Genomic DNA, 27009 nt, shown 5'->3' with positions numbered 1-27009 from the left:
AAATTTGAAGAGAATAGAAAGAGATATGAAATACCTAACTGTGTGTGGATACAAGATGTAAGCAAGTGGCTGTTAAAACTTAATAACACAATTCAGCTTCCACTTGTCAGCACTTTGGTGTATTTCAGTCATAAGCATCTATTAATTTCTAAGGTAAAATAGGTTAATTTTTTTAAACAATGTAGATTGAGTTGAAGCTAAATTCAATTCACACTTGCTGTGAAATAGATCTAAACTCAAATTTTAAAAAGCACACTATGAAAGCACTGAGCTTTCACCTCACTCAACACAAAGATGCAACAGTACCAGACAATAAATTATAACACTTTTTGAAATTATGCTTTACATAAAATGAAAAAAATTCCTTACTGCATAAGGAACAAACCTTCAGCTATTCAATAACTGGCTAAGTTCACTTGAGACACTTCAGCTAAAATACAACTTATAGGAAAACCATATTGAAGTTCATACATTTTCATTTTCACTGCAACTGAAATGAGCTGCTGTTTACTGCACGTGCTTGCACCTTTTTAATGTACTTTTGTTTCTTGTGTACTACAGCCACATGATTGTGATTTGCACCTGAACGTTTCCTAACCAGGATAATTTAGTAATAAAAAGCCTGGATTAATTTCTAAACACAATCAGTTTAGAGGTCACCATGATAATATGATAAGAAGAGGAAAATCAGATGTGAGACACATTCCCTTCTGCTTGTTCCTCGTGGCCAGCTCCAAGCTGCCTCTCTGGCTGGGGCCATGCTAGATGCACAGCAGTGCTTCCTCCCAGCGCACAGAGGGAGAAACAGATGTGGCAGAAGACAGGGAGGGAGGCCAGATGAAAGGAAAGCAATTTCCCTTCTCTCCCTTTTCTTCAGTCAGTGCTGAATGAAGGGAAAAACCAATCACGTTCACCATGCTCGTCCTATACTTCCTGTCTCTCTCTTTTTAAGATCGCTCAGTCGTGTTATTCCCCCATGAACACTGATAAAACAGTGCCACATCTACTTTTTTCTCCTCATTTCAGACATCACCTTCTTACCTCATCCATAACCAGATCTCCTTGCTTCAGATTTCCCTCATCCTATAAATATCAATTTCTTCCTTTCCACATTCTCAAGGGGTTATGCCACACCTTTCAGTTGCTACATGCCAAAAGCAGACATCTTTCAAACACCTTTGTGACTTTGCACATACATAATGACATCTCCTGAATTATTTTTTGATTACACATAGTTTGAGGTAATGCTGTGCTAAACGTTATATTCAGTGCATGTTCTAGTCACTCACAAGAGCACATACAAAGAAAGCTGGTGCATGACAGGTGATGTCAGAAGAAAAGTTAAAAATCAGTGAAGTGTTGGGAATTAGAGAAGCAGGATGCAGAATATAGTGCTTTTCTCTTTCTCTTGCTTTCTGTCAACAGAACAATTAAAAAAACTCAATTGTATTTGTTGTCTATCTTCACCAATTCATATATTAGAAGTGAGATGTGCTACTTACTTTCTCTTCATATAAAGACATTCTGTACTGGCTAGATGAAAAAATAGTTCCAAAATATAAAATGTTCCTAGTCATCTCTCCAGTGCAAAATTTGTAACATTTACCCTCACACCATGACCTGGGAAGGAAAAATATTTTAAAATAACTGCCAACTCATCTTCTTGAGGCTGTTTTCTAGATTCTTGCACTATTGGTAGACACATTTATTGTTTAATTGATGATATAAACTCCCACTTTATTTATGCCTAGACAGCTTCCTGAGAAACAAGAATGGAATATAAACCAGATTAGAAAACTGGATTTTCTAGCTTACAGCTAATGAATTATGTGAATTTAGTTAAAACTGATTTCAGACACGATGTGACAGAAATTTGGCTGCATCTTCTGGAAGAAAGGTTGAAAGTATTTCACTGAGCAAGAAGTCAAGAGTAAATATTTTATTGTGTAACCAAATTTAGGACAAACATCATTTTCAGCACAGAATTTAACAGAAACAACATTCCAGTCAAATTAGCTAGCTTGACTCAGTACACTAAAGGATAAAGAGATCAGAATTGGCCCCTCTGATTCAACTTATATTTACTCAACTGAAAGCAAAACCAGACACTACCAGATCCGTACATAAAGTGTGACTGTTCCTTCACTTGGTCATCTTAAAACTGCACATCCAACCAACACCCAAACAGAAATCCTTTGTCATCTGTCAACACTGACATCAACAAAATCTCCATTCATTCTATCTGTTGCTAATGAGCTTTAACATCAACATGCACATGCTTACAACATCAAAATCTTCTCATCCCTCGCTCTAAACTGCACTTGCCAAAAAGGAAAATCAAAATACTCACTTCGGCTACATTTGCTTGCAGAAAAGGACTGACAGAATGCTCATGAACAAAATTAGACCTTATCACTTATCTCTATTAGAAAGAAATCTTCATCTACTTGCCGAAAATATTGCTTCATTTTTCTCCAGCCCTTCTCTAAAAAGCAATCAGTTAATTTTCCAGAAGGAAAAACCCGGCAGGAATGCTCCCGCAGCTCCCTCCCCGCGGCGGCAGCAGCCAGCGCCGCGCACTTACTGATCTTCTCCTCCCCTCTGGAGAAGGGAAAGCAGCAGAGCTGGCCCATGGCACCGGCCGCCTCAGCCTCTCCCTCGTCCTTTCTGCTTGCACCTTAAGCAAAACCTGCAAGTCGGGCGGCGCTCCGTGCAAAAACTGCTTATTCCGCCCGGGAAGCGAGCGGGAGACGGAGACCGAGCGGCGGCGCCGCCCCGCCCCGCCCCCGGCACGGCACCGCCAGCCCCCGCCCCAGCCCTGATCCCAGCCCCAGCCCCAGCCCCAGCCCCAATCCCAACCCAAACCCCAGTGCCAGCCCCAACCCGCGGGGCTGGGGATCACTGGCATGCTGCACCTGTCTCCCTGACATCCCATCTGCTTAAAGACAGATCTTCCCTTTCCCGTCCTGACGTTACGGGAGGGATGGGCGCTAGAAAATGCAGGCAGCCGTCTGGCCGGCTTAAATACGGCACCGGCCGGTGGGGCTGAGTGCCCCCGCCACCACTGCTCCCCTTCGCCCACAGCCGAGTGCTGGGAAACGGGAGAAAACATAGTTAAGGACATATTATGTCTACAGGTATTAGTATTTATAGTTAATATATGGGCTGTCTTTCTTTCCCCCCCCCCATAAAGAAACATGAAGTTACAAGATTAAGGAAGGAAGAAAGGTCTCAAGCAGGAGAGGCACAGCAGCCCCAGCCTGAGATGCTGAGAAACAAACGGGGATCGTGGCTCTGGGTGTGGTGGGGATTTGTCCCCGACTTCAGAAGGAATAGAGCCGACCACCTTCACTCCATTCCTCCTTTCTCAACACGGTGTGTACTGCAAGTGTGGGTGATGAAAGTCACCCGGTGGATGTATTTGATAAAAAATAAAAAAGAATCAAAGGCAGTCCTACAAGGATTAGTACTAGTCCAAACATTACTCAACACAGTCATTATTAACTTGAAAGTAAATAAATGATAAAACACCTAAGAGTGAAAGTTTGGCACACACTGTGAGAAAGGATAGTAAATGAGCATAGCCTGTACAGCTTTGGCAAACTGAGTCTATTCTGCCAAACAGTCAGTCAGTAAATGTCAGTCAGTAAAAACAAATGAAAAGACACATTTTGTTTAAGTATTCTTCCACTCACCAGAACCAAAACCACCCAGCTTTCTACTTATTTTGTCCTGCAGTTCCTTTAATTTAAAGGAATTAAACATTATTGGAGTGATCATGCTATTGGCTATCACAGCATCTTTGCAGCGTAAGTCTATGTGAATATCCCAGCTTTTGCTGCAATTAGCTGTCAGCACAAGCTGTTCTGTTAAACAAGGAATGTACATGACATGTGGCTGAGAAGCAGCTCTCTGGTGTCCAATAAACTTGTACTGAAGCATGACCCATGGTCAGCCATTCATAATGACAAAACTCCCTGATGATGCCCTGTGGCTCTTAAGCTCATACTACAACTTTTGCTTCATTGTGGGAATTAATAAAATACCTCCCTCTTCTATCTGGATATGTATTTCTGCCAACATGTAGATATGTAATGTTTCAAGATTTCTACATCTGATTAGTTTACCAGAAATTTGCCAACAACTTTTAAAGTTAATGCTGTAATGGGCAGATAACACTCATGCATACACATAAGCAAAACATGATCCACAGATCTTCCATCCTTTGGCTAATAATGAAGGAATGCAGGCGTACATAGAAATTATGGGATTACAGACTAGAAAGTCTGCATGCTGTCCTGAAATAGAGCTCCATTTTCTTCCCTGTAGCTGGTACAGTGCTGTGTTTTGGATTTAGGATGAGAACAATGTTGATTAGGATGAAAACAACTAAAACACACCGATGTTTCAGTTGTTGCTGAGCAGTGTTCACTCTAAAGTCAAGGACTTTTCAATTTCCTATGCTCTGCCAGCAAGCAGGTGAGGTGTACAAGAAGCTGGGAGGGAGCGCAGCCAGGACAGCTGACCTGAACTGGCCAAAGAGATATTGCAAACTGTAGAATGTTGTGCCCTGTATCTGAAGCAGGAGTTGGCTGGGAGGCACCATTAGCTGCTTGGGGACAGGCTGACAACCCTTTTGTCAGTGGGTTTTATTATTCTCCTTTTGTATTATTATTATTTATTGTTATCATCATCATCAACAACGACTTTATTTCCATTATTAAACTGTTCCTATCTCAACCCACAGCTTTTAATTTTTTTTCTGCTGCTTGTCCCCATCCCACTACAGGTGGAGGTGGACAGGGAGTGAGTGAGCAGCTGTGTGGTACTTAGTTGCTGGCTGGAGTTAAACCACAACATCATTTCCTGTCCAGGAGATCCAGGAAAACCACAGTGTTTCATTGAGAGATCATCCATGTGCACTTGAAAAACCAGCCTTTCATGACTGCAGTCAATTTGCTTTTGAAAGTAGTTTTTTCTACATTCAGAAAGTAAAAATAAATAGGAAGAAACCAAATCCACAATTACTTTCCATTTAAAGACCTAATCTTGCATCTAGTATCTCCTTTGGTAATACCTGCAGTCACTGACACTTGAGAACCATTACAGACAGCCTGTGACAGCAGTGGTTCTTAACATTTGATATTAATATGAAGGATGTTAAAGCATGCAAGTGTCTCCTCATCACATTGATGAAAGAAAACATAAGGCTCAGATTACTTTTTTATTATTCTTGTTTATATTACAAAGACTAATACTTACATACAAGCAAAGAATCCAGGTACCACACAGGTGAAGGTATGAATTCTGCTACTATTAATCTGAACTTTTTAAGTGCTCTAGTTCATATTACATGCTTTCCATAAAGCTAATAAGTTAACCAGTGGCAGAAGTTCTTCACAAAAATGTCTAATACTTCACATTTAAACTGCTATTTGATTCAAGAAATTATGTTTGTTTTCCCAAAAGTAAGAATCACAGACAGGAAAATCCTATGAATATTTCTTATTTTTTATAGAGATAAGTCAGCTTATCTCAGAAGAACAAGTATAGTAATTTAGCATATTTGTGAAGCATGGTTTTTCATAAAATTAGAATTGTCTTTAAGCTACATAATATTAAAAAACTAAATGTATAAGACTGGTAGGTGGTAATTTTTATTCTTTTCCATTACTACTCTGTTATTAACAATAATTAGATCATCTACTGTTTAAAGAATTATTATTTTCCAGTAGCAGAAATAAAAAACCAGGACAGGATACAGGTTTTTAAAGTAACTATAACAATTTTTACATTCTATATTCAATGAAAATCCTTTGAGCTGTGTAGTTACCTCACTTGAAGAGATGCAGTCAGCCTAACCCAGAGCAAAAAGAAAAGAACATGACCCATATTCTACAGCATAAATGAATTAAACATGAATACTAGAGGGCATAAGTGAAGAGAGTCATCTAAGCATGGAGAAAGTATTTCTAAGAGTGAGCAGTATCTTCTATTCAGTTCAGGATCAAAACAAGAAGTCAGACAACATTTTAGACAAACCCCCCAAATATTCTCAACCAAAAAAAAAAACTTTAAAAAGAGAAAAAAAACCCCCAAACAATTAAAAATGTTCAAGTAATAAAACAAACATTAACATATATTTTTCAGTTTTATGTAAGCATAATCTCCTTATGTATACACATATCACATCTAATATAGTTCCTAAATGAATACAGAGCTCCTGGTGCTCTCATCTTTCCACAGGTATGTTTAATCAAGAAGTATTAAAAAGCACAAAGTCCTCTTGTACTTAAACCTAAGAATCCTTCTGTAAAACACGCAATAATCAGATTCTTACTGATCACTTTCTAAGCAGTCCTGGCTATCCATGGATGTCAGGATGACAATAATCTATTAAGAAATTCTGGAATTGTCACAATCAGTGATAGACCACTTTCATCCATGTATAAGCCATATTTCAGCCAAAACTAACAAAATACAAAAGCACAAATGTGGGTACAAAGAAGAAACAGAGGATTCAAGGAGGGCCCTGGCCTTTTCACTGGCCCCATCATTCTACATGCATTCGAACTTCCAGGATGAGGGTAGGGAGCATCAAGTCCATTAAAATCTCCAGAGCTGGATAGGGTCCATCTTAAATATTTTAAATATGATATTCAATAACAAAAGTGTGTGTGATCACATTTTCAGTGCTTTGCTAGCTCAAGGCCTGCCATTTGTTCTGTTTGGACATCTCTTGAAATTTTGGTGAGCTATACAAAGTACATTTGTGACAGAGTTACAGCAGAGTAGCAAAGCTTTCAGCTGTATCAGGCATGTACGACTGGATATAGAATTATAATAACTCTAGTCACATGAGGCCTAAACAGCCAAAGCATTATAAAAATGAATAGGCCCCAAAAGATACTGGTATATATTTTGTTGGGAGGCAGAGAAACGGAAGGACACCTTGGGATTGAAATAGAGGGGTAAAATTTTGCCAGGTAAGGAATGGCAAAGTACCATCCTTAATCAAGAATGGCTGTTCAGATTAGCCAAAACAAAGTGGTTGAAACAAAACCAGCAAACAGAACTATCAGCCTCCCCAAGTAGAAATTATGGTTTTGACTCTTGGAAAGTCTCTCTCCTTACAGCAGATAAAGACTAAGAGAAACTAAAACATATTTGTTTTAAGCAGAGGCAATTTCAGCCTTCTTAATGCTCCTGAATACTGTTCAGCTGATCAGAAGGAACCTAGCTTTTTTTAGAGGATGCTTGTGGTGCAAATTATGTAAAAAGTGGGTGAGGAGGAAAAGCTGATCTGCATTTCAATTTAAAAGTATTTCTGCACTCAGAACCTAAGCTGTTCCCAAGCCTATGTATAAAAACACACATACACACACACAGAGAGCACAGTATACAGAAGACAATATATCACTGTAAGTTCTGTTTTGGGAGCACCTACCAAATCAGAATTACAATCCCCATTTAGAAGATAAAACAAGGATAAATAAATGATCATAAATGATCTGTTGGACTTGTCAATATGGAAACATTTTCCTACTGTGTTTGACAGTGCAGACTATGCTCTCCTTTCTGATACTTGGTTTGTAATGTCTTGTATAATTTTAACAATTTTTCAATTGTGTTTTTCTGAAAACACTTCAAATTCTATTTTTCTGGAGAAAGAGCTTAAATGACAAGCCTAAATTAAATTTAATGTATTTTATTTTCTTTCCATAGCTTAAGACTATTCCTAGAAATATGCATTATACAAAAAAAAAAAAAAGAAGAAGATAATGAGTTGGCATTTACATTATAAAACAGGAGTGCTATGTTTTAGCTATGCTTTTTAAAACCACATTAAAATCCTCCAGGGAACTCTCACCATTAATATGTGTTTTACAACACTGCCTTCTAGAGAGAGAATCTTGCTCCTACTCACTGCAAATCACTATTCCTGTGAGTTCCATTTCTGGAACACACTGTACCTTCCAGGAAAGGCTGGGATGCCAGCCACCAATGAGCCTGCCTTCTATTTTAAGTGCAACCTGAGGGCAAGGCTCAAGACCAAATCTGCAAACTGTACAAGCTGTTACCCTCAGGAATGCATTCAGAGCCATGTTCACAATAAACCATACAGAACTTCTGGGTGCACACCACAAACGTGTCATGGCCCCCTAATGACAGAGTGGATGTGACCACCTATGGTGTATACGTCCCAAGGTAGCCCACCTATTCCTGAAGAGATTTGGCCTCTCTGAGAGGATGTGTGTGAGAGGGACTTTCATACTGGCTTGCCAGTACAAGAATGCGTCCCCTTTGACATACAAAGACTTGTAGATAAGTCCCATGACAATGACAATGTAAAAAAATCAGGGCAAGGTCCTTCTCACCCTTCAGGGTCTTGCCAAGGCTCAGTGTACAAGCCTAAGCCTCGGAGACCTCCTAAGCATTCATTTCATTCAATATTCAGGTAGTTCCTGCTGTTTCTGTGGAACAGAAAGATTAAAGAATATATGCAAACATGAAGCCCAGAAACTGAAGGATACATTAGTTATTGTGAGTTAAAATCCTGACTCTCTTATCCTAATACAAATTATTAAATGCCATGTGTGCAAAAAACTGTAATAAAAGTCAAGGGAAAATTTTTGGTACTTACATCTTTTTTTCCTTCTGAAATAAGTAAACTGAGCAGCTGAGATAATAAGGCTTGAAAAGAGTTCTGTTCCTAGCATGTGGTCTCTCAATTCCACAAAGTGGTCAGTAGCTACAGACAGCTATTTTTGCCCAATGATGGTTTACTGAGAGTCAATTTGATTGTGAGGGCACCAAAGTTTTAAGGAGAATATAAATGTCCTTTCACTTTCAAATTATTTGCTATAGTAAAATAATGATATGTGGTTTTTCTATGTGTATAAAAATTAAACAAGATAAGATGTGGAAGTGGCAAGGGTCTAATGACTGTATTCTGACATCTACATTGCTAAATCTTAATTTCCAACAAATTACCACTATGCAGTTTGTCTTGTTTTAAGAGGACTTTCATATTTTTTCCAAATGCTGTTTTGAATATTTTATTTTCCTGATTACATGTAGTGTTTCTAAATTATTATTTTGAAGAGCTGGGAAACCCTGCTGCCAAGAAACCCTGCTGCCAAGAAAAAAAGTTAGAGATCTACTTTTGTACATCCTTCCCTTGCTCTCCATTCAAACATGACCAATTTTTACATTTATGCACACAGCACAGTGAGATATTTTTTGCAACGAGCATATATTTTTGATCACATTATGTTAGCATTTTCTTTCCGAAATGCAGTGTGTTGTGCATAGACTAGAAGAACAATTCTTGTTAAAAAACCTTAAATGAGTTCTCCTCTAAGAACAAGCAAATTGAATAAACTTTTTTTCAAAAGGAAAAAAAAATTACAATTAATTGTGACTATTAATATTCTTTCCCATCAAAGACTGTCATGAAAGTCACTGAAGTGCACTGACACTGTACCACAGTTCTCTGTATCCAATCTGCTACTGCCATTGATCCTAGTCAGTATTTTATTGCTGATGTATTGCTCTTCATTACCAAGCTTTTCTGAAATTAGTCTCAGGTTTGGAATACTTAAATACATAAATAACTCTCACTGAACGTGCCCAAAATTTAGCTGGTATAAAGTTACACTGGGAGGTCCTTATTGCAGTCCCCTTATCCCTCCTGTTGCAACACTCCTCAGTATTGCAGCTTTTCCCTGATCTCCTACATCTGGTACTCCAGTGCCCATTTGTTAATTTTCTGAGAAATTACAAAGTTCCTTTTCCCCTGCTTGTTAAAACTTCTGGCAAGAATGCAAGTCAAGACAGAATTAATATTTAAGGTGGTCCTTTCTGTAAAAGTTTTCATTTATTTTAGAAGTACTTGATGGTACAACTGCAGAAAGCTCCTTAAATATGTATTTCTACAGTCTCAAGAAAAATTAAATATTGAATAGACAGATGCTCCATGCTATTTGAAATTCTGGAAATCAGTAGTAAAAGGGTTTTTTTCCCCCTGACTTTCTAGTGAAAATAAATAGCCTATATTTTAGGTAATTCTTCAGCCTTTTGCCATATTATTCCTGAATGCCAGTGAAAATGAGGTATTTGGTACTGTGCAAAAAAGTACTTAGAATTCAAGAACAGAAATGTAGGGACCAATACTGGTTACTGTGTGTTACAACTATGTTTTTCAGGCTGTATCAAAAGCTTTTAATGATTGATTGGGGGAAAAAAATAAAGTAGCATAAAGTGACTAAAGGAATCCATGTACAACTTGCATTTAAAAACCACAATTAATAAGGGAGGTTTTGATGTCATCAGCTAGATTGCACCTTAATATGGTTCACTGAAATCTGTTAATGTACTGCTATTTGCATTAGTAAACTATATGTGGAATACAGCTTAACCAATCTCTTTGGTCAGATCATAAAGAAAAAAAATATTCTGAAAGAAAAGGATTAATGATTTCCTTTGAAATCACACATTTCACCTCAAAACCTTTCAGAAAATGAATTTCTAGATTTGAATAAATTCTTAAATACAGCTTTTTCTGCCACAGCCAGCAGTCCTTCAAAAAGACCAGCCACAGTGGAAAGAAGGTCTGTAAAAGGAGAAAGGAAGAAGAAGGATGCTCTGACCAGTGATAATGTTCAGTCCTAATCAATCTTCAATTTTAAGAGATTGACTGGCATGTACACACAAAATCAGCAATGAGTCAGGCTAAAGTCAATGCCTAGAGAATTCTAGTTTCCTCCATGACAATGAGATGAGAAAGCAGCTTAGTCTGCCAAGGAGTTAATTCTCCCCCAGTGCTTGTGTTTTGGCCACTGGCAGCAGGCAAAATATGCCCATCCCACTCTTGCACCACACATCTGTGAGATTCCTCAGGAATATCATCTTTTTGGGCTATCTAAACCCATTCACCTCAGCAAAGGGCTCTCTACCTTGAGTTTCACATAGAAACCAAGTATGGATCCTTCAGGCCACCCTCTTGGTTGAACTGTTTTATCTGATTAATGTGCAGCACCATAGCTTTCATCTGACGTGCACAATGCTACTTAGAAGCAGTACATGCCAGGTGAAGCTCAAATCTATGTTCAGCTAAAACTAACAAAGAAAGAACAGTCTTTTGCAGACAATAAGTGCACTAAACTGATACACTCTCTTCTGAGTATACCAGTTAAAATAAAACTTATTTCAGGAAAACTTTGCTCTCACTCCTTCCTAAAAAGATAAAGATTAGAAATCGGAAAATATTTCAGGATCTGGCTCACATATTCTTGAATATTGTGAACATTTAGTCCAGCAATCATTTACTGACTAATTTTAAAAAGCTGTTTCTTTCCTTTTGCATTTTTCTTATCACTGTTTAAATTTACACTATGAAAGCAAAGGGGAAAATACCGTGGAATTTGAAATGTTCATCTCAAAAACAGGTGCAAAAAATGCATTCATTATTAATATATCTTTGCAGTAAGTGTAGTGAATAATCTGCATTTATCACTTCCAGTTGACCCCTTAGCATATGGTCTACCAACACATCACAAACACACCAACAGTTTGAAAGCTGGGTAACTGCTGGTGTAATTTTAACTAAAAGGCATTACACTGCCATGACTGCCTATGTGTGAATCTACCAGATTTATCATCACAAAGAGAAGTGCCAGATACACTCTGCTAAAGGATCAGGACAGGCAGTAACACTGACTCATTTCTTATGCTATTCTGCTCCAAGATTTTCTTAAGACCAAAGCAGAAAACTCATTCTAAGTGGAAAGAAAAGGAGAACTGGGAATGCCAGCCAGCTTTTGCTTTCTCAGATGACTGTGAACTCATTTTGGTTACTCATACACAGATTCTTGTTATTCCTTTCATACATTCTTCTCTAAACCCCCTAAGTAACAAAAAAATCAAGTCCTGTACTAAAGTTAACAGACACTTAATAGAACCCAGCCATTCTTTTGCTACAGATGAACTGCCTAATTTTGATTTAAACAAATAGTTCTGCCAGTTTTTCACTGTCCTCTAATTACAGATGAGATAAAATATTGGAGTTCACTAAAATAATGTAGATGCAATTAGAGGACTTACCCAAGAGACTCAGACATTAACAGAATATGCTTACAGATTTAAAATTAAAATATATGCATTTTTAAATAAATTGATACATTTCTTTGTAGGTCACATAAGATTACTGACATCAATTCATCTGCATGTTATGCATACTTGGAAGAAGTAAAACGTGAAGTAAGAACAAGTGAAGCAAAGATTATGCATTGTGATTTTCTATCCCATCTCTATAAAAAGATATAAAAGTGATATCTACGTAATATAAGATTTGGAACACTGAAAGTGCATAATCTCAAAGTCCTAGAAAACTATGGAGTCCAAAGTGATCGAACCGCCAGGAGCGATTTACTGGAAGGGTCTCAAAAATAAGCCAGTTAGGACTACAGCTTAAAGACCTTCTTGTATCTTCATCTAGAAATATATTTATTGCTTTCCAATCTCAGTATTTAAGATTTATAAATTTGAAGGAAGTGTGTTCTGGAATTTTAGTTTCATTTATGAACACCTATTACCTATTTGTATAAAAACTGTGCCATTTTGAGAAAAATATTTTTATTCTTAAAAAGGAATTGAAGAATTGGGAGACTGAGATACTTATATTAACAGAGTAAAATGTAATTAACTGAGTGGGCATTCCTGCATATTTCTAGACTCCAAGGACACAGTGGTATTTATAAAGGTCATAAAAAAGGCAATGTGATTCTGCATTTGCTCTGTGAACAAGAGGATACAATATCAAGTAAGTGAAATAACAAATTCTTTCTTTTTACCTCAATGTACTGAAAAGTATTTCTTTATAAAATTTACTCATGTAAGCAGGTATTAGATGAAGTAAACCGTTTAGATGAAGTAAAACAGTTTCTTTTGTTTGTTTTCATTCTGATTATTTCCGTAAAATTTCTGTGTACCATACAACTCCTTGACAAGGGAGAGAGACATTGTTTTCATTCTTAGCAATGATAAATATTTTTGTAGAGAGGAGAAATTACTGGTAATACTGCCAGTATCTGTTCTGATTTTAAAATTGCTATTTTATACTAACTGATAAAATAGGATTTTTCTACATATTTTGATTATGATGTTAACATTAATTTTTTAAGTGCTAAGGAACCTTTTACATGAGAATTCAAAAGCTAGCATAGCTTGAAAAATAAGTTCACATACAAAAGATAACAACATGAAACAGTCAAAAAAGATGCTCCTTTAAATGGACATTCACATATGAGATTCTCGGAACTGTCTCCAAAGAAAAGGAACATTTCAATGAAACCCGTACTAACAATAGTACATGTTTCATCTACTGTGCAACTGGAAGGAAGCAGCTTGGATATATGTCAAGGTACCATACAAATCCCATAGACAAAGGCTATCCAAACCCTCATGTATACTTTTCTGCTGTGCTTTTTTCAACCTCCTCCATGTGAACGAACATCACCCACTGCTGTGGTGGAATTGATTACAAGGATTGCAGCAAGAAAAGAGCTGCTTAAAAGCAGTGCTTTGCATCACCTTACTGTAAACATGCATGCGTGTGCACTATATGCAAACACATACACAGGGACACCAATATGCATCTATGTATGTATGAATCCTATATATTGATAATTTGTTTTGAATGAAAACCAAAAAAAGAAAAGCACCAAACTGAGCGTTTAGTCAGCAGTGATGCATCTGCATCCAGAAACTGAATAAACCCTACATATTCTCCTGATGTCCAGTAGCAGAAATAGTCATGTTCAGAACTGGCTCAGTTTGAACAGCCTGGGCTTAGGATCCAGAAATTGGACACTCCCTTTTCTAAATCAGTCACAAGATTAAGAGTTCAGTGAGCATTTTAGCATTGTGCTTGTGACCTCTGTAAGACTAGACACTCCAGGAAATAATCACTGGATTACAGAGTCTGATTTGGGGCAGTGGTGGGGCTCATTCTTTGACTCGGTGATGTCTGAATTCTCTGCTGCTCTGGTCAAACTCCTTGAAGATCACTGGTGCATCATTAAGCTTCCATGCCAAGCTGCCATTTGTGGCTTTGCTACTCTTTGGGGGCTTGAATTTCCCCAAGATAAGAGAAGAAAATGTCCCAATGTCCAGTCTCATTTGCAAGCAAACTATGTATGTAAAAAGTATTTCCTCTTTAAAATAAAATGTGAAACCTGATTTAAGTACCAATGTGTCATAAGCAGAGGTTTTGGATCCCAGTCGGGTGGGATGCCTAACTCAAAAATCAAAGTAAGACAAAGAGGTGTCGATGCCTGGCTTGTTCAATGCAGCATTCAGTTCAGCCTTTATTGACTCTACTCTGAGATACTGGACTCCATACAAGTGGAAATGGAGGAATCTCATTCTGGGGCCAAATTCCTACAAAATATATTAATCTAAAACCTTTTTTGACATCTAAATTTTATTTATACACAAGGACATGTAACAATCCCCTCCACTAATATGAAACAGAAGGACTTTTCAACATAATACACCCATGAAATGCGCTTTTTTGCCAGTAGATAACATACATTCAGTACGTGTTGTATTTCACAGTGTAAGAGACTGTGGGCCAGCACTTTGGACCACAATTTGTTTGGGAAAACAGCCCTTAAAAGAGAGTCTGAAGATCTATAGATTTCTTATTGTATTTGCCCTACTAGTACAAAATTATTAATATAACTGCACAAATTTGGACAAATGTAAATTTACATTGAAAAAATGTATATATGTGACAAAACACAAACTTATACATTCTTCCACTACGTTAAATAAACCATAACCCATAAAGACAAAAATATTCAAATAAAAATTCAACAGTCAGAATAGTTACTGCTACAGAAGAGAAACTTATCAGGTATATGCAGCTGACTAATTCCATATATTTGCTCAGCACAACTCATTTAGACAAGATCCCTCCTCTAAACAAAGGGATGCTAAACAGTTCAAATATATCCAAACAATCAAAAAAAATTTGTACTCAGCTATTGCATTCTACTTTATAATTCTCACCTTTAAAATCTACTAGCACAAACCAATATTCTCCCAAAATAATTTTCTTTTCCTTAGAATCTCATTAGGTTAGCCTCACCACCACTGGCCTTGTAGTAGTTAAGTTCCAAACAGATAAGTGAAGAAAAGGACTGAAAGTAAGTGGAGAGTTTTAAACTGAACATACAGAAAGAACAGTAAGAAATAATTAAATATTTAAACCTTAGTCCTTGCTCCTCATAAGCACCTGAATTAACACAACATTGTTCAAGCTGGTCATATAAGCCAATAAAAGGCAATATGACAGAGAGAAGAAGTAAAAATACAGATTACTCTTTATCTGGGAAATATTTGCAAGACAACTGGAACAAGGAAATAGTGTAACCAAAATCTGGATTGTGGATGATATGTTATTTGAGACATTGTATACATCAAGAAAGGAAACTACAATGCATAGAAAGCTGAATTTATCAATAATGAAGATCATAAAGAATGCAACATAATAATCTGAAAGAATACATCCCATGCAAAATAATGATTGCTTTTACTTGCTTTCATGTGAAAATAGCATTTCTAATATTAAAGACACACTAACAAATCTGCCTTTCTTCCAGATGCGATGTAACAACCTAGTCAAGTGGTTGAAAATTTTAACATCCAATATGCTTTGAGTCCAATATGATGGGAATGGGGAAGGAAAACTATAGAGCTTGCCTGCATTTGAAAGATAAGACAGATTAGCACTGCCTGGGAATTTTAAAGTACTAAGACCTGTTTCTGAATAATTCCATATGTGAACACTCTTATTTTGGAATAAGAGAGTGCTTTGTTCCTGTTCAGCTTGACCCACTTTCCAAAAGCATTTAATTAGGAGCATTTATATGTGTAAAAAAGGCTTTTGTTTGCTCTCTTGATTAAAACAATAAAGTTCAGTATCTAAGGTTTCTGATTCAAAACATCTTAAATATTGAGAAAAAAAAAAGCTATGGCAGCCTAGGTATTAAAATTCATTTGTGGCATTTTCACTGCTTCTCTAAATAAATTATTTAAAAGGCAAAAGGTTTTTCAAACAGTCTTCAGTCAGCAATTACTTTCTGGTGTAATCTCTAGGCTATGGATGGCTACTCAGAATTCTGTAAGTCAAACCTGCTCTTTACAAAACATGAAGTAACAGCAGAGGTTTTTAAAAGTATGGATCAACTGTAATGTCTTGGGACTTCAGAAAGTAAACGATTTACCTAAAGTAAAACAATGCAGTCTAGAGAGGATACTCTTGCTGCACCAACAGCTGATCCAAATCCAGGTGAATAGAAATCTGTGCTGCCAACTGAAACTGTCAAGCTCAGCACTCTGGCCACCACAGATGCCAGGATATTTGCCCAGAATGCAAGCAGTGTGAACCCACACTGTCTCAGAAAACAAACAGTACGCATGTTTAGAAAGTTAAAATATTGGAAGCCTACCTTCAGATGTCTGTAAGTATGTCTGGTAAGTATGAGTATATTTGCATATTCAATCTATGCCTGGGTACCACAGCTTTGGCCATGTAAACCTCCTGAGCTGCTGATGCTGGTACAGAAATTAGTACATATCTAAAGATTATAGCATCAGCCTAGTGGTGCACACACACTTGAGAAGCAAGTTTAGCTGCATTTAGCATTGTCATATCCACGTGATCCCAAGTTCTCCCTGTCACTTCCACAGCACAAGAGAGCAAGGTACACCAAACTCTGGAGTAATACCACATAGCTTGTGCCATGGGTGGTTAGCACATTCAATTCTGCAATGGAACAGGTAAGGAATTGCCACTAGCATGAAAAGCAGTGGAAAAACCCCACATCCTCTGGTACGTGTGGGGCAGGGGCATTAATGCAATGCTGGACTGTCCCTGGCTGTATGGCTGACAAAAAAGGGTCCACAGACTCAGATATACTTCACTAAGAAATGAAAACTCTTCATGTATGTAACAAAGAAACAAGTTTGTGAATTGCATGTTGTGCCCTCCCAGAAAGGTCTTCACTGCTTGAGTGACATCTTCAACCTTTTGTACCCAACATAAATGCCTAACTGTCCTATAAACAGAGAGGAGGTTCAGGTCTCTTAGCTGTCATCAAATATTAATGCAGATCTTAAATATCTTACTTCACTGAAAAAACAGAAGATCACATACTATATATTCAGCAGGCACTGTGACAACACTCTTTGTTGTGTTTAAGGACAGATTAAAACCAAGTAACTTGGCAGGCTACTGTTAAAATAATGATGTCATGTTTTAGCTTGTGGTTGATATAATCTTTCTCTTACATTCTACTGCTTCCATCAGAAACAGCACATTGTGGTTTTGCTGGAAACAAGAAATGACAATACAAGCCACATTAACAATGCATCTTTAAAATCTGTCACATTTTATCTTAAAATTATTTTCACTAAAAGAACCTACTTTTATACATACTAGGGGCCTCAAAAATATTTTATGCACAGTCAGAATAAGAAAACTATTGTTTCTATCCTAGAAACACCTGTTTCTATAAATTGCTGAGTACTGTCATGAAAGAGAAATGCAAGTTGTGGTATTACTCAAAACAAGCCCTTTTCCCCAACACCTGCATTTTTATGTCAGCATGTGTCATAATCCCTGAGATACAGACCTCTCCTGATCTGCAACCATATCTTATCTTAGAATACCTCATAAGGATTAGGTAGGAAGCCTACAGACTGTGGAACCGTGCTGCAAACTGGGTAAGAGTTCTACACTAACCAGAAACAACTAAAAAATTGTGACATTTGAACAATGGAAAACTGGTTGTCCTTTCATTTCAGGTCCTTCAAACTACTGAAAAAGTCTGCTCAGAAACTGCGGAAAGAGTGTAATTTGATTATGGTAAATCAAACACAGCTTTTATTTGATGTCAACACTCTACAAGTAATATGTATCAACAAAAACACCTCTCTAGCTAGCAAAATATTAAGAATACAAATTATCTTCTACTGATCCATTCAATGAAAGAATTTTATACATTTACTCATCCATTCAATAAAGAATATTACATATTTAGTTTACTCCGCACCACCTAAGTGGTCTGTTTACTTTTTTGCAATTAAGTTATATTGAAATCAATGCTTTATGCATTTTCAATGCATTTTTAATATATTAAATTTAGAAATAAATTAGTTGCTTGAACACCAAAGTCTTCTGAGGAAAATATCTTTAAAGCATAAATACTTAAGACACTAAAAACCTTCTGGATATTATTAGATTATTTTTTAATAGCACACTATGTTCTGTTGTGAAAAATCAATTCTGCCTTTTTCATATACTCAACTAAATTTTCAGCTATGAATCACAATCTTACTGACATCAAGTAAGACTTTGTGCTCGCCTGTTAGATTTACTTCATCAGTTTTATCCCATTGTTTGCACATATTTTTGAAAACCATTTTGGAAAAACTTATTTTGACTTGTTTTCAATTACTGATAACAGCTCTGGCATAAAAACACATCACTACTTCAAATACTCTTTTGCTGAAAAACAAAGGAAAATAGTCTTTTGAACAGAATTGCATTATGATATTTTAAAAAGAGTGTAGCACAAATGATCCCGTACAATACAGTAAGTCTCATTATCAAATACAAAAAATAAATCTCATTATCACAGAAAGTGATTAGAAGGTTTTTTGCTTGTTTTCAGTACTAGGAAGGAGATGAATGACTGAATTCTAAAAATCATGTTCCTGTCTTTGAAGCTCCCTGTCCCTGTCTCATGAAGAGTTTGCCATACATTTGCCAACATTAAAGCTCAAATATTAGAATTTGCCTCAGGACAATTAAATATTATTCTGAAATAAAAACTTAAATTTTCAAACCATATCAGTTACCTCTCTCTGAATTAACTTCTTCTCTTTATCCAGACACAGTAAGTATCCATACAGCTTTTAGGTCATAACTGGTATTACAAAACTAATATAAAGATGCTATCTCATTATGAAAAATGCAATACTAATGGTCAATAGCAGAAAATTACCAAATACAGAAGCAACTGCCCAGTGTAGCAATACAAGATGAGATACATTGCTAGAGCCTATCCATCAAGTTCTAATGCAGAAGTATTGAAAAGGAATCAACAGGGCACCACTCTGTTGTCATTAGGAAATCAAAAAAATATGTGATGTGTGTAAGAAACCCTTGGATTGCTACTTTGTAGTTAGTATCCATAAAGAATGTGGCTTCTTCTTAATAACCAATATGTGAATTTTTCTCTGCCATGTTTAAAAGAACCATTTTTATGAGTCAATATTCTACCACATGACTCAGCTGAGAAACAGTGCTTCAGGGAAAGACTTTACTGATCAGCATGTAATACCTGTGGCTTTTTATTTAGGCAAACACTTATTCAGCACACTGAATGCACAAAACTGCAGAAGTTCTGGATAAACTCAACACAGTGATTTAATTACTAATTCCTAATGTTAAGAAACAGCCCCTGGGAAACAACCCAAGACATTTTTATCCAGAAGCACTATGACTACCATGTAACTAATTTAGTGCCACAGATACATAAGAATCTCAAAAACAGTTACTCAAAACCTAATAGGGTGGAGAAAGTAGAAGCTAGGCTACAAATAGACTATCAAGAAAAGGAAATTAAAGAAACAAGCCTAAGGGTATTTTGAAATTACAAAGAGGAAAGAAGGGCTAATAACAGGTACAACACAAAATGTACCATTATTTTTCAAAAAGGGATTCACTGTCATGCAATTAAGAAGGAAGGTGAAAAGAAACCAACACATAACATGTGTAATCTTGCTGGATGTAGAATCTGGACAATTAAAGCAGCATTTACCTGCTTACCACTGCTGTTCCCAAAGGAAGAAAATGCTCAATTGCCATACAAATAAAATCAACGACACTGAGGTCAAACCACCAGTAAACAGAGAAGCAGGAGAGCATCTACAGGAGACAAATGGAAATCTTTCTTTCACTTAAGACAGTGCCGCTATAAAAAGCTTTCAGACAAACTGCCAAAACTTCATACTGCATACTGTATTTGAAATGTCTACATACTTGATGATGAAGGAGAAATGCTACTGCATTTTTTTGGTTGACACTGTAAGTGCATTTTTATCAAGAGCAGACTGAGGTATGTTGACAATCTATCCAACTATCAATTGGTTTCCAATTCCTTTATTTTCAGTCTTCTGTTTCTTCTCAGTATTATTCAGAGTTCAGAGTGACACTATCATATTTATTTTCTGTTTCAGGTACAGATGAGTCTTTCTTCTGTTCTTTCTTCTGTAATTCTTTCTTCCCTGTGGGTATTCCCAAATCTATGCTGACAAATTTGTTTTCCATCTGGAGGGCTATATGAAACTTATTATCAGAAGTATCTTAATCTTTGTTTGAGACATGGGTAAGGAGCAGCTGCTTGGCTAGCATTGTACAATGTAATGTGGAAGCATAAACTGCACCACAAAAGCCTAATCAGGTTTATTAAAGCATCAAAAATGTTACCTAAATTATTTAAATAGCCTAACACCATCAATTGGCAGAATGACTTTTTTTGAACATGTTCTGTGCACAATGTTATTGATCTCCCTCAGAAACTTAAAGATTGCAAATACAACACAACTTTTTGCTATTTTATTGAAAACTTGTATCTTTTAATATACACACATATGGAATTAGCAAGGAAGTTAATGAACAAATATTAATAACTGCTCAAGCAGTGTATCTTACACTCACAGCTTGGTTATCGTAGACGCTTTTTAGATCCTGCCTTAGACACTCCATTTAGGACTGGAAGAGTGAATTTCTGCAGGTGTGTCCCATGTCAGAGAGACTCAGAATGACCTTGGTGACAAGGTCAGACTGGACACCAAAGTTGTACACAGATCGACTGAAAAGCAAATTGATCCACTAGCGTTCTGCTGCTTAAAAAGGCATCTCTTTGAGATGCCTTTTACTTGAGCAGAAAGAAGCATATGATTATGCTTTTATGCAGATAAACCATATGTTTGTAGTCTGATATTTTGTTTTCCATATTGCTATACTATATTGCAAGGATTAAGGGTGAATGTAAGAGTACTTTAATTTCCAGGTTGGTCCACATTCCAGAAATATAAATTTTGGCTGTGCAGAAAGTAACAGTAATCTGCTGGGTTTTTTCCACCCAGCAACAGACTTCTTCAAGTTCCTCTACCTCAGAGACTGCACAGGGGAAGTCTGATGTATAAACTTCTTACAAGCCACTCAGAAGAAACATCACAGAAAACAGGTTGGCATGTGATAACTTTCTTTAATGTGTATAATCTCATTTTACATTTTAATACTACAAACCAATTTTCTTTGAAACAAGTCTACAAAAATCTTTATTAATGGATCCTGAAAATATTTAAGTGAGATACTTAATGCTAAAGGTATATTTGACATAAGATTTACATAACGTTCCTTCTGACAGTCAGAGGATCTACTGAACATCTTTACCACAATATCAAAAACTGGCCAATCATTCAGGTCAAGGAATATATATTGAAAAGCTCAACTCATTCCAGCATTCACTCATGTTCTTTGGGATTTGAGGTGGCATACAACAGCTACCATGAGGTGGGTAGTCCAAAGAAGGACACTGTTGCCTTGCTGTTTTGTTTGCTTTAAACAGCAAACTGAACTCTACTTTGAAGATGAAGCTTTAATATTACCTTCACTATCACACCAATGTTTAACTCCTGTACACATACCCTGTGGGGCTGGCACACAGATAGAGAAAGCTTCTGATGCAGATGCAGACTCTGGTGAAGTTAGTGGATGCTGCTCTGTAACGCCCTGTCCAAGCCTGATTACCCGCAGCGAGCACTGATGCAGTTCAGCAAGTATTGTACTTCTGCCTTTTATTCATATCAATCTCTTTTGGTTCCCCTATTTTTAAACACACTTTTAAATAAATGTGCAGCTGATATGTGTTGTGACACTTATTAGCCATGGAATCATAGAATACGCTGAGCTGGAAGGGACCCATCAGGATCAACAAGTCCAACTCCTGGCCTTGCACAGAACAGTGCAAGAGCCACACCATGTGCCTGAGAGCATTGTCCACATGCTTCTTGAACTCTGTCAGGCTGTGACCACTACTCTTGGGAACCTCTGGGTGAAGAACCTTTCCCTGCTATCCAACCTAAACCTCTCTCACTTCAGCTTTATGCTGTTTCCTCAGGTCCTGTCCCTGGTCACCACAGAGGAGAGACCAGTATCTGCCCCTCTAATTCCACTCACAAGGAAGTTGTAACTGCAGTGGGATCTCCCCTCAGTCTCTCTTCTCCAAGCTGAATAGACAAAGTGACCTGAGCTGCTCCTCACATGGCTGCCTCTCAAGGCCCTTCACCATCTTTGTTGCCCTCCTTTGGACACTCTAACACTTTAATGTCTTTTTTACATTGTGGCACCCAGAACTGCCCCCAGCACTTGAGGTGAGGCTGCCCCAGCACAGAGCAGAGCAGGACAATCCCCTCCCTTGCCCGGTTGGCCATGCTGTGCCTGATGCACCCCAGGATATGCTTGGCCTTCCTGGCTGCCAGGACATGGTAGTAAGCAAGTCTCCATTGTGAATGGACTTCTGACATAATTCTGATCCCCTTTCAGGTCTTTTCATCTTATTAAATGCAAAACACTCAACACTGACCAAACTCTAGGTAACAAGTAAATTCTGTTTCTGTAATTTCTGCGTACTTGAAGGAAAAGATAAGTGCCAGAGTGCATGTACATGTAAGAAGAACTAGACCTAGATACAGTGTTTTTTCTGTATTAAGTAGTTTTCAAACTTCACTCTTTTTGATTTATTAATAGAACTACATTAAACCCCCCATTTTAATGTCCTATCTACCTATAATTACTAAAAACCCTATTCAAATCACATTTTAAACACATCAGAAGGAATTTTTCAAAATTCATTAAAATACAATTTCTTCTTCTCTGAAATCAAAGTCATTTAAACTCCATTCCAATATAGTGTTTTCCTTCACTTATAGGCTTTAAATGAATATATATTAACATATACAAAACCAAGAAATTAAATGCACATATTACATCAAGATGCATCTAATCCAAATAGAACTGAAAAAAAATGGGGATAATAATAGTGCCCTTTCTTAATCTACTAACAGTGAAGAACATCCATTTTCTTTATTGCTAGAGAAAGTCAGATGTAGTGCTCATGTAAAAATAATCCAAAGAAGAGTTCTGTTTGGACTGTGAAAATGACACATAAATTCTTTACACATGGTCATACTGGAATTGAGTTAAAGCCAAACAAGCATCTGATTCTTGCTTTGAATACTGGTTGATTGATTGCTGTTGTAAACCATTTAATGGGACCCACATTCAAAACACTGCTGAAAGACTGTCTCATTTTAGCAATCTGAGATGTCAGTAATAAGACAAGTTCAAGAAGACAGATTTAAATAAATGTTTGGGAAAGACATATCTACCAAATATACTACTAAGCAGATTCTTTTTTTGTAATGAGTTATATACCAAATTCCTTAATCATATTCCAGAATAGTCTGAAGAATATTTGTAAATAGCAGAGCCTCAGTTTCATCCAAATCAAAAATTTTATACCATGTTAAATGATCCTGTAATTTCTCTTTCTCAGTAATTTGGATGCATATAAATAATATTTAAATGCACAAACATGTACGGAAGACATTATATATATATACTTATATGCACAAAGATAAACATAACTATGAGACATACATTACACAAGGTAATAAATATGATAAGACAGATATATAGATAAATAAATATGTATAAATGTATCTCATTTTGATTTTGACTGATCTGGATTTTGCAATAGTTTTGCCACATCCTATACTTTTTTCCTCCGTACTGCTTTTGATTTTTTTGGTAACAATTCAGCTAAGCTAAATAAAGGTGACCCTAAGCACAAACAAAACAGCAACTAGAATTTGTGAGGTGCCTGGCATATTTAAGTATTTAATTAAAAAGTCGTCAGAATAATCCTCACGACCAGTAAGCACTTCCAGCAGCAATGCTGCAGCACAAAGTAGTCACCACAAGGGAGAAACCAAATCGTCACCAAAACCCTACATGTAGTCCTCAAATCAGCACTAACCACTGTTAGTATTTCTGTTCAGACAAAGCAGGAAAACACAACTCTGATTTCTAGCATTGTAATAATCTAGCAAGGTGTCAGAACAATGTTTAAGGTCTAATGGTATTCTGAAGACTTATTATCAAATCTGTGGTACCACTTGCAATTCTCTCTGTACATGAATGTAGTCCAAGTATAGTCACATCTCTGCCATAGCAGAGACATTTCACTTAGCTTTAATCATCTGTAAGTACTGTGTCTAATCTGACTTAGTCACACAGCCTGTCTTTAAAGTCAAGAGAGAGATGAGCAGCTCTGTAGAGTGATACATCTCACTTATCTTAAACACTCATTTTAGGATGAGAAATGGAACGGGATTCTGGAGATAGATAATTGAACAAAAACTTTAGCTGTCAGTGAGAACCACTGCACAGAGTTCCTGCAGAGCCAAGGCTAAAGGAGAGGCTTCCGTCAGACTCCATGGATCTTATAAGAATTGCCTAACACACACTCCAGAAAAAATGGCTTTTTGCACCTATAACTCAGAGATGCAACTGACCAGAAGAGAATTATTATGTACTTACCAAAAACAATGGAGGACTCACAGTAGTAGTAACCATTTGGCTGCTTTTTTTTCAACATGGAGCAAAGATCAAAGCGGTGCAAGATCTCATCTCCAAAATAATTGTTTTTGAAATCTTCATACAGACTAGAGTCAATTTTCTTCACCTTTAAAAAGCAACATAAAATTAATTCTACTTGGAGACTGAATTTTTACATCTAATTCCCATAGTTTACATTTTAACCATAAGTACAGTAAGTATGGAAACTACTTGAAGAGGCAAAACAAATATAGAAATAATCATATGCCAAATCTTCTGTTTAGGGAAGCACTGTCTACTGCAGAAAATAACAATAAAATAAAGGTGGCATTAGTCCTCCTTTCTACCACTTCTTTTTCAGTCTTGTAGGAAACAAATAGACATACACAATGCTAGAACTGCTTCAACTTCCAGTGGTTTGCAACAGTGTTCATGGAACATATAACTGGCAATTATTCTTGCAGTCATCACTGGGCACGCTGCTGTTAGGAACAATCTCAAATGGTCATCAAGGTCAGTTTTCTGAGTCATTAAAATCAGCCCACAGGAAGAAATGGTTGTATTTTACCAGCACAAGACTTCTTTTATCTTAGTAAATTGAAAAACTTACCGGGATTTATAATATTGAAATTATTGTGCAGATTTGCATATATGAAAAGGAACATAATAAATACTCTATTAGGATATTTTCAGAAAACATCATTTCAGTACTTATTTTAAGAGTTTTGGGGTCCTCATTCCATTTCATTGTCAATAAAAATATATGATCTCTGCAGCAATTCAGTCTTTTCTCTTTCAGTCTACCTCCCAATAATGCTGTTTGCTATTTAAATATCATTATTCTATGCTAAGGAATACTAGGAGCCTCTAGCAGCTCCAACCCCTGCTGGTGTGTTCCCTACTGCCTGGCTGCTGGAGTCCAGTCCAGCGTACAGGAGCCTCAGTCTTTGACGGATGTACCTCCTGCTTTCACCTCCCAGAGACACATGCTCAAAGGACATGGACATGGCTGGCTACATGGATGCCACTGCCTTCACCAGCACCTGCACATGGGGCTCACAGGAGACACAAGGGCAGGTCGCTCCTGGCAGGGACAGAAGGTCAACCATGTAGGATATACATGCCTTTCTGTCTGTGTTCATGTTTGTGCATTCCTGAAGCACCGTCATGGCCCCTCTGTTCCCCCAGGACCCCTGCCCAGATTGTCGGCATCACTGAGCCCACAGGTCTCCCACTTGCTGGCTGGCCCAGCTTGAGTTTTGGCAGTGAACACCTGCACTCCCACACACACAGTTTGGGGGGCATACAGACATTTGCCCCTGGCAACCAGCTGGACAGGCGTGCCCACGAGCCTCATTTTAAACAGGACTGGCCCCTTTTGCAGCCTGGACTGTCCACTCCTCTTTTGCGTTCTTCCCCAGCCTCTCCCCCTGCACACACCCCATGCATTTGCACAATCAACCTGCCAACACCCTGGACTCTCAGCTTTACATCCCCAATGGCTGCAAAGTCCTGGTTTGCCTGTGGTTTCTTGGCAACTCATCAGTGTGAAAAGTAAAGGCTACATTAGAGAAGATCAAATGTCTTCTCATTTCCTTAATCTCTGAAATGATGACATCTAGTGGTGTATGCTTTTCATTTCAAGAAATGGAAATCTGGGAATCTAAATCTCCGTGGAAGTCTACATTTATTCCATTCCCACAGTAATTACTTAACATTTTATGTTCTATGGTTAGACTAGTCCTTATGTACTAAGGTTATTCTGACATTAAATCATCATTCCTTGCTTTTTGGCTGACAGTTCTAGGAAATACAGTTAGACATCAATTAGTAATAAAAAAAGATCTTTTCAGCCAGGAGAACACTTGCCAAAATGTGCAGCCTTGAGTTACTCTGGAATGAAATGCAGAAAAGATAAAAATCACAACTTCATGCTCCAATAAAAAAACAACATTTACAAGAGATTGGGATGTTGCTTGTCAAAGACAGGTTGGTAAGGTGTGAATCAAATGTTGAATACTAAGGAACTGAGTCGTGCTTGTGATGCACTACTGAAAGGTATTTGGAAAAGCAGCCATGGGAAAATGATGATATTTTTAGTAACTGGAACAATTTCTGGAGTGCTGCTTGCAGTGAGATGTGAAAGGATGAAGCAATGCAGGCACATGGGAAGGTCATGGCTCATTTCTTAACTGAAAGGGTCTGGAACAGTAGAGATGCAAGACAAAAGTTGTTACCACATGGGA

The 27009-nt window shown here is 37.3% G+C and overlaps 1 protein-coding gene across 3 annotated transcripts in view; it reads right to left on the bottom strand.

Moving 5' to 3' along the window:
• Positions 1-27009, bottom strand: part of AKAP7 (A-kinase anchoring protein 7) — a 79435-nt gene that overhangs the window by 24111 nt on the left and 28315 nt on the right. For all 3 annotated transcript variants that reach the window (XM_064413192.1, XM_064413191.1, XM_064413193.1), the window contains one exon: positions 24746-24890. In XM_064413192.1, coding sequence (XP_064269262.1) covers positions 24746-24890 — 145 coding nt within the window. The remainder of the gene's footprint in view (positions 1-24745; positions 24891-27009) is intronic.

The sequence above is a fragment of the Passer domesticus genome, chromosome 3 (assembly GCF_036417665.1).
Source record: "Passer domesticus isolate bPasDom1 chromosome 3, bPasDom1.hap1, whole genome shotgun sequence".
Classification (NCBI taxonomy): Eukaryota; Metazoa; Chordata; class Aves; order Passeriformes; family Passeridae; genus Passer; species Passer domesticus.
The sequence above is the reverse complement of the archived record's forward strand: the minus strand, read 5'-3'. Positions and strand labels throughout refer to the sequence as shown.